At 40.8% G+C, this 19,204-nt stretch overlaps 3 protein-coding genes across 4 annotated transcripts in view; 2 read left to right on the plus strand and 1 right to left on the minus strand.

The window, feature by feature from the left end:
- The window catches only part of LOC104945248 (pyrroline-5-carboxylate reductase 1, mitochondrial-like), a 6,762-nt gene extending 3,586 nt beyond the window's left edge, over window positions 1–3,176 (minus strand). Inside the window, exon 1 of the mRNA XM_010770888.1 lies at window positions 3,144–3,176. Coding sequence (XP_010769190.1) covers window positions 3,144–3,176 — 33 coding nt within the window. The remainder of the gene's footprint in view (window positions 1–3,143) is intronic.
- A 119-nt stretch (window positions 3,177–3,295) lies between these two features.
- Window positions 3,296–7,539, plus strand: LOC104945237 (transcription factor MafG). Its single transcript, XM_010770878.1, has 2 exons — window positions 3,296–3,365; window positions 3,445–7,539. The coding sequence occupies exons 1-2, from the start codon at window positions 3,330–3,332 to the stop codon at window positions 3,895–3,897; spliced, it is 489 nt and encodes a 162-aa protein (XP_010769180.1). The 5' UTR covers window positions 3,296–3,329; the 3' UTR covers window positions 3,898–7,539.
- A 2,397-nt stretch (window positions 7,540–9,936) lies between these two features.
- On the plus strand, window positions 9,937–18,199 carry LOC104945236 (ethanolamine-phosphate cytidylyltransferase-like). Of its 2 annotated transcripts, XM_010770875.1 has the most exons (13): window positions 9,937–10,314; window positions 14,489–14,577; window positions 15,431–15,592; window positions 15,717–15,783; window positions 15,876–15,960; window positions 16,038–16,079; window positions 16,599–16,731; window positions 16,864–16,946; window positions 17,053–17,130; window positions 17,235–17,300; window positions 17,388–17,453; window positions 17,568–17,656; window positions 17,776–18,199. In XM_010770875.1, the coding sequence occupies exons 1-13, from the start codon at window positions 10,184–10,186 to the stop codon at window positions 17,888–17,890; spliced, it is 1,206 nt and encodes a 401-aa protein (XP_010769177.1). In that variant the 5' UTR covers window positions 9,937–10,183; the 3' UTR covers window positions 17,891–18,199. The 2 variants fall into 2 exon arrangements, with proteins under 2 accessions (XP_010769177.1, XP_010769178.1); XM_010770876.1 differs by lacking the exon at window positions 14,489–14,577 and having other exon boundaries at window positions 10,237–10,314.
- Window positions 18,200–19,204: the final 1,005 nt, after the last annotated feature.

The following is a 19,204-nucleotide window of genomic DNA, read 5'->3' on the forward strand; positions in this document are numbered from 1 at the left end:
CCCACCCCCACCTTAGGCGGCGGAACGACAGTAATAAATATTCATCAGGGGACTCATGCTGTAGCCTCGGTTCCCCCTCAACAAAGGGTCCCCTAGCTAATGGTGTCCATCCTTGGCAGCCCCCCTGGAGAGATCCTGTGGAGGGGATGAGATCATTAAAGCATGACACGGGCTCAAGGCCGGACCTATCATGTCACATCAGCATTTATCCAACCAGAGCCCCCCCACCCCCACCCCCTTAAGTCTCAACCTAAGCCGACCCCACCTTCGCTCGCTGCCCTCTATAGATTTAGATGAACACAGACAGCTTTTGAAGGTTGGCTGGGCTGCTCTCGTCGTGTTAGTTCAACTTCACAACTTCCTAATTGGCACCTTGGTTTTGGTCCTTGCTGAGATCAGTGTTTTTTTTTTTTTTTACCTCAACTTGTTCTTCTCAAGCTCCTCCAAATGTGTCGAGCGTGCATTTTTTTTCACAAGGCTGTTTGCTCTCTCTTGCTTTCTTCTCACCCTCTCTTTCCGTATCACTCTTTCTCTGTCCTTCTCTCTCTCTCCCTCTCACATCCCCTCCTTCTCTTTCTCTGGGTGACCACACTCAGCGATTTCTATTTCCTGTGGGTGTGATGTCTCTCCTCCACAAGCAATCAGCTCTGATTTGTCAGCGTTCTTCCAGGCGATTCATAGAAATTCAGCAAGCACCTACAAAAGACGTCTGTGTCCCTTCTCCCTACCTCTACTGCCCCTGTGCTCCAAGCTGCGGCTCCTGCCTCTCGCACCCTTTGCCAGACACTCACAAAAGACCTGAAATCATTTATGCAAGGAAACATGTGTGGAAGGAAGTAGAGTGTCCTTTAAATGCCACAATTAAGAGAGTTAACTTGTCAAATGAAGGGCATTCTGTGCAATCAAATGAAGGCTGGGAAATATGGATTATAACTACTCACAATATATTTGACCAAAAACCTCAATATCAATATTGCTACGATATTGTAGGGTTGACCTTTTTCTGGTGCTTTAATAAAAATATTTACACACAAGAGCTTTCAATACTATGGTATAGATATAATACATCAATAATAGAAATTAGAAAATGTACTCATGATGCTTCCCTTAAAAGGAAAAGAGAACACATATGCCATATAAGAAAATGACGATAACCAAACGCAACATCTAGTCTGAAATCACTGTATCATTTTTGTATTGATATATCACCCAGCCCTAAATCAGACAAGTGCTCATTGTGAAATACCTCTATTGTGGTTTTCTTTATTTTGGTGTTTTTTTCTCATCCCAATGTGTTTGTGTGAGTCTGCCTCTTTGTCTCAGTGAGGTATGACATGCCCGGTAGTGGAAGGGAGCAGCTGTGCGTTGGACCTTGTCTGTGTTGTGGTGCCATGCCCTGTCATTGGTAGCCGTCTGTCGGCGGCAGCCTGAGCTGGAGGGTTGCAGCCGGGCTCAATCATTCCTCAGTGTCATATGGCGAGCTTTTAGCCATGCCAAGCCATGCCAAGCCATGCCTACTACGTTACCCTACACACAGCTGTGGGACAGAATAGCCTCTTCAACTCTGACAATGTGCCATCTCTCTGCAATTTCAAGATTGCAAGTGTTTTTTGAACAATATAGCATCTTGGCGGCTGAGGGGAAAATGATAGGCTTATATGAAATTTGGAAGAAGCAGCCTTTTTTTTTTCTACTCTCATCCCGGTAGCTATTAGTGGAGTACTTTCCTGTCTATTTGTCCATTATCTGTGCATCATCAGGCAGACCATTATCCCATTATGTTTTGCATCTGTGGTCCAAATGCTTACTGGAAATGAGTCACCACACAGGCCGGTGAAAGGTAGGTGTTACTATCAGTCAGCTATTCATAGCCAGCCCCACATGGATGAAAGTATCCCATTTAAAAAGTCCTCCGCAGAACGCGAAAGGCTTTTTTCCTGTGGGCATTTGCATCACAAGCAAACATTGCAGTTTTATGAGGCGCCAGAGGACTTTTTTGAAGCGAAAGCATCAAGAATGCGAGTCACAATCTGACCTCATGTTATGTCCCCAGCCTGTGTGATAGTGTCGTATTCAGGTCATTTTTAACAAGCGTCTGTCTCTGCCTGTTTGGCTCAGGTGACCGGTCCACCTGTAGCACCCTTTTGTTGCCATGGAAATATACTGGCGGTCTTAGTGCACTTTAGAGCTACGACTCTTCTCTTTCTTCTCTTCTCTGCATACACATGAACACTATCTTAGTGACACAAGCACACACTCTTTTCAAGATTTGTTCCTTTGTTTTCTGTTTCGATGCTAAAAGGTTGTAAAGGCCCACATGCATTTGTTTATGTGCCTAGTACAAACACACACTGCTGGGCTGAGTAAATCAGCTTACAGATGCAATGTGCTGCCTGGGCTGACTGTGGTGGGTGCCGGTGTCGCTGACACAGCATTTTATGTGTGTAGTGTAAAGCACCCTGGGCCATAACTGTTTGTGTGTGTGCGCAGACTTATCCTGTGGCAGAGCGCATACAGTGGAAGGCCCCCCCCCGCCTTCTGTCCGTCTTAATACCAGCAGGTTAGATTTCTGGTGTGCGCAGCTTTTCTTGGTGTTCCCTCAGTACAGACATGACACAATACACTGCAGTGCAGCCCTGTTGTTCTGCATGGTAACCAAGGCTCTGCAGTAGTTACAGCATATTCCCTTTTCATTGATTTATGGGATTATTGTCGGACACTAGCCAAACGTAGACAGGTATGAGTGTATAGCTGCTACAGTAGATGAAAGCTTGCCTTGTGTCCCTCTGTGCTTTATATTAGCTGAGCTAAACGGTAAAGTAGAAAGGCTGAATGCTTTGTTTTAATCCATCCACATCCTCTGCTGTTTCTGCTCTGAGAGGCTGCACTTAACAGAAGTGACTTCTCTTGAGTTTTGTTTTTCCAAGAAAAACAGAAAAGGTGAATTGCTGCCAGACAACTAAATGTTATCCTCCTCCTGACTCGCCACGCTGCTGGTTGAGTGCAGCGCAGTAGTGAAGTGAGAGACCTGGGGTGGATTGGGAAATGCATACCACCAAGGTATTTGTTCATAGTGACAGGTGCAGTAATGGTCCACTCACTGAACGGACTTGGCATCACTTGAAAGGAAGTCCTTGACCCACTTTGTGCTTTGTGTTTTCAAAGGAGTTCGTCATGCTGTAGCCTCATTGTCTGAAAACACATTTGGGTGCATTTCACAGAAATCTTCCTTCCAGGTCTTTCTCTTGTGATCGTTTTTCTATATGCTGATATTGACTTTGCTTCCTTACAGACAAACCAGCAGTACAGGTGGACGCGGCTCTCGGGGCATGACTACCACAAATAAGGGAAACAAGGCCTTGAAGGTAAAAATCGCTTGACGCCAAATTTTAAAACGGTGAAATGCAAATACTAAAACTAACGCTAACTAATCCCCATCGGCAGGTGAAGCGGGAGCCAGGGGAAAATGGCACCACCCTGACAGACGACGAGCTGGTGACCATGTCCGTGCGGGAGCTTAACGCGCACCTACGGGGCCTGACGAAAGATGAAATCCTTCAGCTGAAGCAGCGGCGGCGCACCCTGAAGAACCGGGGCTACGCTGCCAGCTGCAGGGTGAAGAGGGTCACCCAGAAGGAAGAGCTGGAGAAGCAAAAGGGTCTGCTGCAACAGGAAGTGGACAAGCTTGCCTCAGAGAACGCCAGCATGAAGGTGGAGCTGGATGCTCTGCGTTCAAAGTATGAGGCCCTCCAGAGCTTTGCTAGGACTGTGGCCCGCAACCCTGTCATCTCAGCCAGGGGGCCCATGGCCTCGGTCATAGGGCCCCTCATCCCTGGTAAAGTAGCTGCCACCAGCGTCATCACCATCATCAAATCCAAAACACAGGCTAGGTCGTAGTAGCAGAAAGGGCGGGAGGAAGATTTGAAAACTAGTCAGTGCATTGTAACATGCCGCAGGATTACCTGTCTGTTTTAACCCTTGGCACTAACACTAACAATATGCTTCCCAAATTCACTCTGAAAGTATGACTCAGCAGTCTGTCAGCAGATACATTGTGCTTCAGAGTGACACAATCAAATTGTACGATTTAGGAAGAATGGAGACGCGAGATATTTAATTGAAAAAGCAGATTGTGGTTTCAAAAAGTCAGTAATATTGGTTGGAAGAGGTACACAGTTGATTGATCAAATTTAGACTGTTAATACATTTTGTATTTATAAGGTACTTCAAGTGTATTTAAGGCTGGGCTCTAAAGATGTTTCCGTCCTAAGAATTAGCCTTTTTAGAGTCTCACTACTAATACAAATATATTGTTTAACTAACCCCTTGCCTGTTATTATGCACTGACTTATCGTTGGTTAAAAAACAATCGGTTACAAACTATTAGTGTGGATGCTACAGGTGTCTACATAACAGCCTGACTAACCCAAACTAGTAAATTAGTCAAAATTGTGATTTTGTCGCTCGTCTGTCAACAATATAAGCACGAAATAATGCTCCCAAATCTAGCATTCATTTCTGTTTATCTGTGACGGGCTTTAATGAACTTGTCATTATCAGTATGACTGGTAGATGCAATAATATATGTATGCACTGAAAAATACAAAGAGGTCTTGCATATTTATGGTTTAGGAGAAACGTTTAGAAATGATCAGCAGTTCTTATTGTTCCAGAGCTGAGTGCCATTCCAATATGACAAGATTCTTCTTCAATATCTGAAAACATGAATGTTATAACAGTAATATCCTCGTGTTTAGTGGAAAACAGTGAAATCCACGAACATTTTGAAACATCATTTTTGCTCATAGAGAGAATATGTTCAAGTTGTTTTGTTTTGAAAGATATATATTGCATTTTTCTTTTGTAATTACTTGTTAACAGGGCCGTGAGATCTTTCCAAGAGAAAATCTTTACACAAGCTTTACTGTTTGAATTGTTAAGGTGTAGAAAAACTTTGTCTAATGTTGAGTTCTTGGTTTTTATTACTAGGTAGATTACCTTCCATCGTTTCTAGAAATACAGATACAGAAAACATAAAAAAAAAAAATTCCTGTGACATCTTTTTTGCAATTGTACCGAAAGTGGCTTACTATTGAAGTCTGATAGCTTTTTTCTAGTGACTAGGCGCGTACTGTGGGGTAGCGCGTGATGTGATGTGTAAGTGACAAGTTGGCAGTGTCGTTCACTGTATAGATGTCAATGCTGTGCTATTTAAAACAAATCTGTAGAGCTAAACTAGGTGGTGTAAACAAGGTCAATTGTCTTTGTGCGTATTGGCATCTGTGATATCCTCCGCTTCCTTGGTGTTAGTTACAAATCATTATTGTCATTAGAAGTTTACCACATTGAGCCATTTAAGACAGAATTGGGTGAAAAGGCATTATTGACTTTTCACTTTAAGCTTAACGTGATCCTGTCATTGCAGAATCTGAATTATGGTTGCCCCTGGTGATGGATGCCCTCTTAAAAACATCCTCTGTGACATGTCGGGAAGATTTTATGATCGTATCCATTCTAAATTGGTTTGAATTAGATTGTCGGGATATAAATGATAACCCTTTTTAAATGAAGCTTTTTAAAGTCTAAATGAAATGTGAAGTCAACAGTGTTGTTCCCCTCCACTTGTTAGACTATATTGATAACGTTGCATCATTGAACTTAAACCTCCAAATGGTGCAGCATTACTTGTGAATTTACCCACCGGATTTTCAGATTAAAAGCGCTAGCTAGGGTTTGACTGAGGGTTTGTATGCACTAAGCTCCTGCTTGTTTTGCTCAGGACAAAACAGGTCACTCTAAAAAATGAACAAACTATTCTAGAAGAGATGTAGGGGATGGCAGCTCTGTTCATTTGTTTCCGCCCTTATTTTTATGTCATAAAGGGCTTCAATCCACACTCAGAAAGACACACAGCGAGACCACGTAGAATTACAATCATCAACTGCTGCCAGCAGCGCTCCTATTGTGCCAAGTGTCGCATCACTCTCCTCTGAAAAGGAATTGAACGGTGGAGTTAAAGGAAAGTAGTAGAAAACGTGAACAGTATGCACTTCATGGGGATCTCACTCTCACGCTGGTCAGAATGTCTTACAGTGTCGGCGAGGTGTTAATCTGCAGTCACTCAAAAACTACGCCTCAGCAAAAACTCCTGGGTGCTGGTTCTACTGTATGTGTGCAAAGTATCCTATCCTCAAAACGCTTAGCTCTCTACATTGACTGGTTAACTGTGGGAAAATATATATCTGACTCTTGACATAGCCCAGTATCGATGTTGGCGTCCTTATTGCTGTGGCAGTCTTGTGGAGTGAATCTTTTTCGTGTCAAGTGTCTTTTAAGGTGTTCTAGAAACGCCGTCGACCAATCTCAATCTCCGCTAGAGATGACGACTCTCTTTCTCACACATACAGGTGTATAGTATGTAGCTACAGTAGGTAATAAAGACCATTGTGAAAAAGTGACCCTTAATATGCAACTCAGTGGAAAGGTGTGAAAGAGTAGGTGTAAGAATAATCAATATTGTCAAAGTGACTATGGTCTGTTATTTAATAATTCTTGCTGTTTTGTAGTTTTTTTTTGTAAAATGTGTTTTTTATTTCGCCCTCAGACTTTTGAAATGGAAGAGCAATTGGCCCTTGTTTGTAGTAGCTAACATTAAACAGTGTTTTAAAGGAATCGTGGGACCTTACTCACTAATTTCTCTGGTCTAAAAGTATCTGATTTACAGGATCTATGAATTGGACTTGGATATCTGACTGAAAGCGATTATATATTAATGTTTGTACACTGAGTGCAATGGTTGTTACAATAGATTCTGTCACAAGGGCCTTTTGCAATATCGTATTTTCTTTGGTATGCGTGTGTGCGTGTGTGTGTTTTGTACATTTGAGGTTCCTCTGCTGCTACACCAGTCATTAATGCTCGTTGTTTGCTGTAGCATCATCCACAGCATTTCTGTTCTCATTATGTGTTGGGTGTGTTTTTTAAATTGATCTTAACACTGTCATTTGTTCTGCAGATTTTATTTTTAATTGGTTATGGCTTTTTTTCTTCTATTTTTTCGTTTTGTTTTTACAAGCAACAAGGTAGAGAGGAAAAATAACAGCACTTGTGTTGCAGATGAATTGAATAGCTCTTACCACATTGGCTTTTTTCATGAAATGATGCTTTGAAAACAGCCGACTGTGCAGGTTTCTTGCTCTTACTCCATGGAGTGGGACTGTGTTTCAAAGGTATAAGGATCTGACTAAAGCGTGTAATGCAAAGTAAATTATCTGTCTTTGTTATATTTCTGTATGGGTTGTAATAAAATATTGCAGTACTTTGTATGAAAACAGACAATAGTTAATTGTAACTATTTATAAATTAAATTATTGTACTTTTTGCAATCTGTAGATAAGTACTATGTATTCATATATACAGTAACAACTGTGGATTTAAATGTGATTCTGAGGTGTCTAAGTTATTGATGTATATATTGTATGTTTGTTGATACAGCTTACTTTATTTTCTATAAGACCAATAAAATGTTTTGGAAAATGATTTGATGCCCTACTACTCTGTCTTTTGAGGCTTTTAAACACTGTTGAAATGGGGTTTTATCATATTCTGTGGCGTCATTGACCCAGTTTGAAACCAGTAAAAATAAACTAGTGGGGAAGGCTCTCTGCCGTCCAGGGTGGGTTTTAGAAGACAGCGATCATTTAGATGGCACGATTTCTTTTTCTGTGATCCAAAAAAAGCCATTGGGCGACCCACTTTGGCTAACCTCAGTGGACGTATTTTTGGCCCGACACGAGTAAAACATTAGAGTCATGAAGGATGTCTAGGTGTGCTTGTCCTAGATTGGGAGGAGTAGTGAGTTAGTCATCTGTGCTCCCTGTGGGCCTCCTAAACCCCCTCTGTCTCCTTGCACCTCATCAAACATCAGCAGCGTTTCAACCCCAGCACATTCAAAACACATCTCGAGAGAACACGGGGAGACAAAGAGACAGATGGCTGAAGATGAGCTAAATCTTACCTCTCCATCCTGCAGGGCAAGTCTAACCCCCAGTGCCTCTGCACCAATGCAGCGTGGTATTGTTCCCCCCCTTCTCCTAAATTGAAGAGGCTCCTACAAGTTTGTGTGACCTGTGCCTAAAAAACAGGCTCCTCTCCTCCTCTGGATGCCTGCCCCAGACAACCGGATGGCCTCTGAAGAGTTGATTAATTTGGTGGGTTGGGTTAAGGTAAGCTGGTGGGCAATCTAGGACAGCATTCTTCATCTTCACCCACTTCTGCAGCAGGTGCCTGCCCCACTTCTCAGATCGCAGCTCCGCTGTACAATTAATGTTGCCATCCCCATCAGCAAGGACGTTCATTTAGCACGTCTACCCTGCCAGAGCTTGGCACGGGGCCCCGCTCTGCAAATGTCAGCATGGCAGAGGACATGTCTGTTTATAAGAGGTGTTGGGTGAGAAGTGCATTTCTCCTTGATCACATCAGCATAATGGTTGTTATTCTCCTATCTAACAATTTTTTTACAAATTCAGAATCATCGCCTACAAGCCAGATAAAGGACTCCTGACCACGGGAGAGACAAGACAGAAGACACCATGATATTAAACAGCTTGTGTGGAGTAAGTTAACCTTGCCCCAGTTTATATGCAATACGTGGGTATGGGTTTCCCTCTGCTGGTGCCTCTGTGTAAATACTACAGTATGTGAGATTTAATAGGGTTTTTCCACAAGATGACGCCAAACACTCCTAACAGAAGGATTTCCCCTCCAATGCACATCTTTATCAAACAGGTAAGTCATCACCCAACTTGTTGAATTTTTGCAACTATGACTATCACCCAAATGTACACATGATCTTGTTATTATAGTCCAGGGCTGGTCCTTATTGAGATTTTAGGATTAGGAATATCTGCAATGTCATACAAACTAATAACAGCAATGCAGTAAAGGTATGTGTTCAGATTTGGTTGACTAAAACATTGCTCAACATCGTTTTGAGTGCATTGTACTGGAATATAACACACATCTTTCACTTAAAATAAAACACACCACAACATTATCTTTACACGGACTGAATATAGTGAGCACTGCAATCTTTACTAAAATAAAGATGAGATGCACTCTGCAGGTTTGATGGGTTGCATCATTTGTATTGATTCCACATAATATGTAAATGTAGATATCATCACTGAAAAAACTGGAACGTTTAGTTTAAATGTAGGCCTATGTCTTTGGCAAGCGTTTATGTATGGCCTATATTTTAATTTATACATGTAAATGCATTTATTTATTAGACTAGATTACATTCACCTTTATTGTCATTGCACAACGAAATGTGTTTGCATCCAACCAGAAAGTGGAAATAGTAGTGAAGTGCATGCTGTTTCAATACATTCACATAACAAACTATGTTGTAGTAATGTACATACATGTATATTTGTATGAATACATATTCTAATCATAATTTTACTTTTATATTAGGCTATTATATCATTCTTATTGATACATTTCCACGAAGCTAAAGGGAAGATTATCTCCAACACTATAGACTAATTATTTTTGTCAAAGCATGTTTAAATACTTTAAAGATTAAAGGACATGTCCCATCTTATCTTTGTTATAGTTGTTATTTTACAGGGGTAACTTGCAGAAAATTGAAGTGAACATACAGACCAAACATTGGCCTTTCATCGAAGACAGCTTTGGCAGACAGCCTGGCATATCTGTGGGAATCCAGATATTGTCACATGACCGAGGAAATTTGCCGCTATTATGTAACAACATGTCGGCTGCTTGCACCGGCCACTCATCGTACGATTCAGCCTGCGTCAAGCTTGCCATCAAGAACACATTATTTTCATGTTTGGTCTTTTCAAAATAAAACCAGTGACGACCAATATGTGTTGGAATGACTTTTATTAACAGGACTTCCTTTTCTTTGGGATGATGTGCTTTCTTCGGCCGACTTGACATAGCGCGTCGTGCGTCGTGCGTCGTTGCGTCGCGGGTCGAGGAGGCGTTGGCGCATCGCACGACTGCTGCCGCTGGTGCTGCTGCTGCGGACACACAACCCGGCTGTCCTGCACTGAAACGGGGGACGCAACTGACACTGTCACCATCTTAACTGGAGGGGCTCACTCTGTGGATACAGTTGCACTTTAATTTATCACTCACCAGCTTCACCGCAATGATCAAAAACGGTCATCACAACCACCAAGTGAGCACGGTAGCCGGGAAAGACGCAGGGACGACCCCCGGAGCTGCAGCCTGCAGTCCCGAGAAGAGGAGGAGAAGAATCCGGGTGTGGTGTGACGGCTGGTGAGTAATTTACCGGATGAATGATGGTGGGATGGAGATGGTAACAACGTTGGTTGGTCGTGCGCATCGAGCCCGTGTGGATGAATGTGTCAGCCTGTGTTATCATCCACCGCCGGGACAGGCCTGCTGCACAGCTCTCACATGACTACTGCTCCATTCTTCAGAGACATCCGTGTACACACAACTTTTAGTTGAATAGTTTCCTTTATATATACTATCATGAGAGTTGCAATGACCATAGTCTCTGTGGATCAAGATTTATTATCACGTTGCATTACTTTTTTTTTAAATTACCACTGGGGCATCATATCTCAATTGTTCACCTCAGGACAGATTTACATTGATCTTTACTGCTGCATTTTATCACACTGTCATGTAGATGGAGCCTTACTATGACAAGCGATGTGAATATTCCATGTGTATGCTGGAAATAACATAGTATAAAGTGCTTTAGATACAAGTGTTTGTCAAATCAATTTTAGAGACAAACAACATTTTTTTAAAACACAATTAACATTTTGCCAGTAAGGTGGCGAAATGTCTAAAGTTGTACATATGTTATACTAAAAATCAATGGCTGTGGCCACACAATGTTTCACTGTTTCATCCTCTAAACTGAGTATGAATTTAACTCATAATAACTGACTAATACTGGTAGGAAATAGGGTTGGCTTAAGGATAGCTTCACAACGTATAATTATTCAGATCTAAACTTTGGGACAAAACCAAGAAGGTCATACTGCCACAGAGATGTTAAACTAGTGATACAATGAAGTTTAAGTATAGGTAAAGCAAAATGAGTTTAATTCACTGCTAAATATGGCTGACCGTATCAATTCTATACATTTTAAGACCAGATTAATTACAGCACATGCACCATTTCTCAGTTTCAGGGTTCAGGTATGTTGCATGCTGCCTCACTGTCACTGTGATAACTGAATATAACAATGAGTCACTGTTAACATTGTTAGTAACATCTGTTCTTCAAACTCAAACTTTTTATCTTACACGCACAGAATGATAACGTACACATACATTTTTTAAATAAATACTTAATTGCTTTGAAAATGTATTTACAATTGATAGACTGTGATGTTCAAACCCAGAACAATAACACACTATACACCTCAGATCACTTGTTTACCCGTTCCACTCTGAACCTATACTTAGTTTGACTATTCAAGGTATTACTTTCATGAAGACATAATGACACCTCCACAAACAACGTGTCTTCTTTCAGCAGTGTAATGGAATAAAAACAATTATGATAGAGTTGAGCAAGGCGCTCACAGAGCACCAGGCACGGCCTTTAATGCAATACAGGTGATTAATGTTAACACAGCTGTGGGAAGGGCAAGGCTAACCAGAAATTGCTCTTGTGGTCACATCAGTTGAAAAACAATCACATCAAATGCCAAAAACAAAGACACCTTTTTTCTATTGTGCTCCTCCAGCTAAATGTCTAATATTATAGTTTTTAGACTAAATGTATTTACATTTAAGCATCAGTGTATCGCCGAACTTGATTGATGACCACTCTTCATGTGAGGGACATGCCTAATAATTCTGAACACACTGAACAGGTTTGATGGACAGCAGATGTGTCAGCTGTATATACCTCACAAATTTAGAGTAACTGATATATTGAAAGACTTTTTAGAAATGTATTGCCAACTATTTTGACAACCGATTACTCATTTGTGACACTGTTTCCAGCCTGTCAAAATCAAGTTGATTGAATGCCTTTCATTTGAAATTATAAAAGGCATGGTTCACAATTTTTACGATGCATAAAACTATAAATAGATAGTGAAAGTAATTGTTAGCTGCAGCTCTAGAACTGCCTTCTCTGTGAAAAACACCAAGCCCTGGTGGACAGTCTGGCTCCATGGTGCAGTGGAAAAATAAATGTTTTGAATTTCTGTGCATGAAGGCCAGGATTATGGTGTCTTTCTCTAGTAGAATTCCCGCTATTTAGGTGGGGCTGCCTGTCCTTGCTTTGATGGAATGTTGCAGAATAATTGGGATGCCAGAATATTAACCGGTGGGATGAGCATGCAAAGAGAACCAATGTCAACAGAGCCCATGTCATTAACCCACGCCAACCCCTCCGGCCCACACCTGCTACGGCCATTATGTCTCGTCACTGAGCACATTGTTTCCCAAAGCCCTGCTGGACACCACCACTCTCTTACTGACATCCAGCATTGTCAGCAGTATGTTAGGAAAATCCCAAGAAAAGAGCATAGTCACTTCATCTGTTGAGACATCTTTGACTCTGCCCCTTCTCCTCTGCACAAAGCAACGATTCGTCACAATGAAAAGAGGTGATGGGGGCTAAAGATCAGTTCTCAGAGAAGCATCATCACTAGAGTGTAAGGTCCACTTCCACTGTGTTTCAGCTGACGGAGTGTATCCAAACATGACTATAAAAGAGCTATTTAAAGCGTCAGTGAAGGTCAAATGATTCAATAAAGAAACAAAAACAATACACCCTACTTTTAGTTTTTCTTCAGGTATTTTAATCTTTCATTTGACTTGAAAACCTCACCAAAATGTCAAGAATATACTCTCTTTAAAGGTATTTCCTACCCATTTGTTTATATCACTGTGTCTACAGGTGTCTGTCTGGTGTTGTTCTTGAGAGGTGCGGTTTAGGTGTCCGTTAACAGGCTAAGCTAATTAATATTTCATCATCCCACAGTCATGATCCAACCCTGCTAAAAAATACAAAAGGAATACGGTAACACACATTGGGCATCCAGCTAGTGTAACACTCACAGAAACAGCCTCCTGGTCTTATATAACTCCGTCTGGGTCTCCAAGTTTCCTTATTCATCCACCTCCAAATGCTCCCCCTGACATTCTGCCGACCCTGCACTATCCCCTCAGACCTGAACACATGGATCCCATTTTCCCACATTGACAGCACACATAGAAAATTCTCCTAAACAAGCCTCTTCTTGTATTTTTCAATTAGTCAATACTGAATCACATAGATAAGCCCTGCAGCATAGTAATGGTTGTTTTTGTGTTACAATACACTCAAGTGCAGTCAAGGCTGTTTTCAGTCAGGCTGTGTATAGTGACACCACAGATGCTGTCTTTCATTAGCATAGCCTAGGGGCTGAAAACAACATGGGCTTCTGTTACTGTTGTGGCTGTGTACATACTGCAGCTCTGGCAGTGCTCATCTGTTTTCTTATTGATTCTTCAAAATGCTATTTATAGTGGTGTTTTGCACTTAACTCCTGGGAGAGCTCACGTGTAATTTAATGCACTAGAGAGGACACAGATGCCAATTCTTTTTTTACTTCAGTCATCTAAAACATTTTCTTTTATTAATTATTGGGAATCTTCAAGTTAATTGCTCTCACATTTGCTGATGGTTATAGTTGCTACAGTAACTTAATGACTCTGTGGTCAGATCTTAATTAAGTCAATGCATCTTCAGTGGCACCTGGAGACACTTTCATCAGTCATTGAACTTTCCTCCCTTTTTTTGTTCATGTTTAATTAGAGCAGAAAGAAAAATGACTGATGTCAGCTGTTGGCAGTAGTACTAGTGATGGAAGGCTAGTGCCCATCTGTTTTCTATTACTATGCTAGATTACCATGTTACAATCTCCGTCTCCAATCTGTGCTAATCTAATTATCTACAGATGGCACCATAGCCTGGGTGGAGTGTGATGGGAGGAAAAACACACTGTGCTTTTGCCTTTTATATGTTTAGACTTTTATTAGACCACATGATTACATTGGTGGGTCGATAATATCAGGAATATCAGCGTTTTAGCATGATTGCATACATATCAGTTGGTGATTGCTTTTTATTGATTTATGCAGTGATTTGATTCTTGTTTTGGTCAAAGTTACTGCAAGTTGCCAGAACACCTTGTTGGTGTACTTACATACACTCATCTGAGTGTTAAAGAGAAGCTGCCGATTTGAACTTTGAGACCAATGTCAAACTCACCACAATGCTTCATTCTCCATTATGTTTGACTGAAATCAAGCATGTTGTACTGAAAAAGAGTTGTACAATGTGTTTTGATAAAAATAGCAACTACCTGATCTTATTACTGTATTTCAAGACATGCTTTGTCTTACAGCTCCTGTAACTCGCTACCTTGCTTTAACTTGAATGTGACATCTTATCTTCTTATCCTCCTAGCTATGACATGGTTCATTATGGCCACTCCAACCAGCTGCGACAGGCCAAGGCCATGGGAGATTACCTCATCGTTGGAGTACACACAGATAGTAAGACTCAGAACTATGGACTTAAGTTGTTGAATTAAAGCCTTCTCTTTAAAGGAATACACCAAAACGGATCATTTGTATCTCAATTGCTCACCGTGTGTTACCTTGAATTTGTAAAGAAAACCTCTGCATTCTACATGTTGAATAAAAAAAATACAGTCTTTATCAATTGGAGTAAATGTTTAATTCCATCCAAGGGAAAATACTTAGGTTGTGTGTTTGAAAACTACTGTTCATTTAAATGGATAAATAACAGTTGGGTTACACAAGTGCACATGTCGAGTGAAAGGTTCTGAACAAATGTGTTGAACCTAATCTTCTCTGTTCACCATGGAGGCTAGACAGAAAGATACAATGTTTACTCCAAGAATGCAAGGACACATGATAAGTCACTGATTGACAAATGAACATTTTGAGGATGGAGTATTCCTTTGAGGTCTAGCTCATCTGTACAGGCTGTTTTAATAACTCTGAAGCTCCCTCACTTCTCTTGCACGATTCAGCCTGTATCTGCTAAGTCTGGAGATCCATGCTACCTGTAGCCTCTGCTTATGTTCCTCAAGTTTCTTTGTAAAGCGACCTTGAGGTTATGAGAGTTATTATCATTATTATTATTATTAAGTTAGTTAGCTTATTTGACTTAGTTTTGACAGTAGTTCAACGACTCAGTGATTTTGCCTCACCCTCCTATGGAACACTTTTCTGAAACTATGAGACTCCCGAATGATTTCATAGTCAGTGCAAGCAGATATCAGTAATCTATCCCTCTACAGTACATAAGTGATAATACATTATGGCATTATGTCTCTCTTTTCCAACAGTATCCTTAACGTGTACATGTTTTGTTTTCAAGGTGAGATTGCGAAACACAAGGGTCCTCCCGTCTTCACTCAGGCAGAAAGATACAAGATGGTGCGGGCCATAAAATGGGTGGATGAGGTTGTGGAAGGAGCGCCTTACGTCACCACCCTCCAGACCCTCGACAAGTACAACTGTGACTTCTGTGTGCACGGAGGTACAGGATATCACTATCTCATGTCTTCATTCAGACATAAAAACGAATAAAGTCATAAACACTTCCAAGTAAACAGTCCTTGATTCATTTCTCCACGCATATGTCATTAATGCTGTTATTTCAGATGATATAACACTGACAGTTGATGGAAAAGACACATACGAAGAGGTGAAGAAGTCAGGGCGGTACAGGTGAGTTCCCCTGGCAGGAGATTCAATAAGACAGGATGAGATGCTCTCTCTGTGTCTCTGAAAGAGTTTCATTGTGTGTTATGTTGTTCCAGGGAGTGTAAGAGAACCCAGGGAGTTTCAACTACAGATCTGGTCGGCAGGATGCTACTGATGACCAAAGCACACCACAGCAACATTGTGAGTACAACCTTGTTCTCTCTGTATGCGCCTATTAAACAGCACACGTCTAATACAACCTCTCTTTCTTTCTTTAGGATAGTTCAGACTATCAGCAGCACACAGACAACTTTGGAAAGGTAGGTACCAAACATATTCACAGCTTGTTTTAGGCCATCAACTAGTTATTATCAAACTCTCAGCTTACTACCAAACGTTCAACGTATATTTTAAATTATTTGCTCTTGATCTTCCTCTTACTTAACAGTTTTGTCATTCAAGTAGTGGCTATGTGTCCTGATGTCAACCATTCTTGCACAAAGGCCTCCACTGGGGACCCACTTTATAATCAAGTTATAGGCCTTGCCAATAAAACAGTCAATGCCACTTCTGTTCTTGGATGGTTCAAGTAGCTTAGAGTCAACATGCTGGGGATTGAAATAGTGTGATGGCAGTAGAGGGTCACTTTGCATTTGAACATTTAAGAATTTGGCGATGGTTGAATAAATGTGCTGGGGATTTGTGGGGCAGCCTTGTGTTAGCTATAAAGCAAAGGTGACATTGCTACTTGCACCACTAGGTGGCGATAATGTAGCGTTGTGATTCTTTTTGGCACACTGCTTGTACTCATTGTGCCTGTTTCTGGATTACATGGTCAGAAGGGCCACAGTCCCTGGACAGGGGTGTCTCAGTTCCTGCAGACTTCACAGAAGATCATCCAGTTTGCTTCAGGACAAGAGCCCCAACCCGGAGACACAATTATCTACGTGGCAGGAGCCTTTGACCTCTTCCGTATCTTTTAAGAACCTCATACTAGTGGTATCATGCACAAATTGTGTAAAATATTCATAATTCTATGGTTTGTAGCTAGAAAACTCATTAGCTTTTTAAAAAATGCCTAGTCCTTGACTTGTGCCCATGAAGACATTGGCCATGTGGACTTCCTGGAAGCAGTGCATAAGCTCGCAGAAAAGCCATACATTATAGTCGGGTTGCACTTTGATCAAGTGAGTCGCCTCACATTTCTTTTCACCTTTATGATGCATTTACTGCCTGCCTGAGTCTAGTGTTGACATTTCACTTTTGCATTTTCTCTTTATTCATATTTTTCAGGAGGTGAACCGCTACAAAGGGAAAAACTACCCCATTATGAATGTCCATGAGAGAACGCTCAGCGTGCTGGCCTGTCGAGTAGGTTCTTCTTCCACCTTCAAAACAGTCCAATGCAAAATTATTATTGATCTGCAAACATTTTGTGTGCAATCGGTTTCTAATTTCTTTTTGTGTCTTTACAGTATGTGTCAGAAGTGGTGATTGGTGCGCCCTTTGCAGTCACAAAAGATTTACTGGACCATTTTAAGGTGAGTACAAGCAATGACAGTATCCTCATCACTATATTCTCTTCAATTAAGGATAAATAAAAAAGCAACCTATTTGTCCCCATGCAGGTGGATCTTGTATGCCATGGGAAGACAGTAATATATCCTGACAAGGATGGATCCGACCCTTATGCTGTAAGAGTCCAATCACAGTCACATTTAGCTTTTTTAAAAACATCTTTATGAAATACTATGATCTGCAGAGATGATGAATCACATTCATATGACATTAATTTCCTTCATTTCCAGGAGCCGAGGAGAAAAGAAATCCTGCGGACTGTTGACAGTGAGAACAGCCTGACTACAGATGCCATTGTGCAAAGAATAATTAAAAACAGGTGAACTTCTCGGTAGAAATAGACCATTTTATGTTATAAACACAAAACATATTGTTCTTAGTTTAAATAAATCTGCACTTATTAAATCGGCATAAACTATTTCATTTGTTTGGATCCAGGTTGCTATTTGAAGCAAGGAATCAGAAGAAAGAGGCCAAAGAGATTGCTGTGATCCAGGCCCTGAAGCGACAAGAAGAGGAGAAAACAAAAGAAAGACCCCAGGCTGTCGTGTAGGAAGGCTCTAAACAAGCACCATCGACTAAGTGTCATCATAACACTGACAATTAATCTAAACTCAACATAACACTGACAATTAATCTAAACTAAACATAACACTGACAATTAATCTAAACTCATGTACAATGAAATCAGCTCTTATATGTGTTATGACACCGTCAGCACAACAATCCTGGCTGATAACAGCAGTCCTTAGGGCAGCCTGTTTATAGCTAGGAGGATATAGTCTGCTGTGTGATCATCAGGTATACACTGTGTGTGTGTGTGTGTGTGTGTGTGTGTGTGTGTGTGTGTGTGTGTGTGTGTGTGTGTGTGTGTGTGTGTGTGTGTGTGTGTGTGTGTGTGTGTGTGTGTGTGTGTATTGTGTGTGTGTGTGTGTGTGTGTGTGTGTGTGTGTGTGTGTGTGTGTGTGTGTGTGTGTGTGTGTTTGCGTGCGTGTGTGTGTATTATATTCGGCATATGCAATTACATGTTCATGTCAGTCACATATACAAACTATGAGGTTATGGACTGTAAAGGTTGGAGCAAGAAAGACAAAACTGTGTCTCTAAATGTCCTTTTTTTGCCTTCAGATATATGAGGGGATTTGGACATATGAAGGGCAAGTGTGTGGACTTTAGATGTGGGCCGGCATTAAACTGTAACAAGGAAGTGATTTGATTAGTCAATACCAGTTGCTGCTTTCTACCCAGCAATGGGTGTAGACCCACATCTGATCTATTTACTTGTAAATTGTATGTACTGTATATTATAGAGTGATTACTGGCTCTCTGGATGATGCTAAAAACACTAGAGAATTGCTTCACTGAATCTAACTTGGGTTGTTTGAATGTGAGAAGCTGTTGAAACTCTTCCGGGACCTCATGTAAATATCAGACCTTTCTCCAGACTGCACTGAATGCTCAGAAAGTCATCAGAACTGTTCAGTTTTACAGCAGAAAAGTTTAACTCAAAAAGCACATTGTCCAGACTTGCACGCCTGGCCTTTTGAGTGGAATTGTCATTTTTTCTTTTAACACTCCTTATCCTAATATATAGAATACCACAGAGTTTTAACAGACTACTTTTAATCATTAATTCGTTTTCTTAGTATAACTAGAGAACTATAACAGATGCTCAGTGATGTTAACTTTATCATAAAATAGACATATTACTGTCATTGAGCCCTGAACAAACATCTGTCTCTATATCAAATGGGATTAAATACTATATTTTTTGTAAATGTATATTTTACTCACATCCTCTCCATTAACTACTGTATAGATGGTTTCATATTGTTAAAAAATAATATGTATGTATGTCAATTTGGAA

The sequence above is a fragment of the Notothenia coriiceps genome, unplaced genomic scaffold, assembly GCF_000735185.1.
Source record: "Notothenia coriiceps isolate Sejong01 unplaced genomic scaffold, NC01 NC01_scaffold00009305, whole genome shotgun sequence".
Taxonomy (NCBI): domain Eukaryota; kingdom Metazoa; phylum Chordata; class Actinopteri; order Perciformes; family Nototheniidae; genus Notothenia; species Notothenia coriiceps.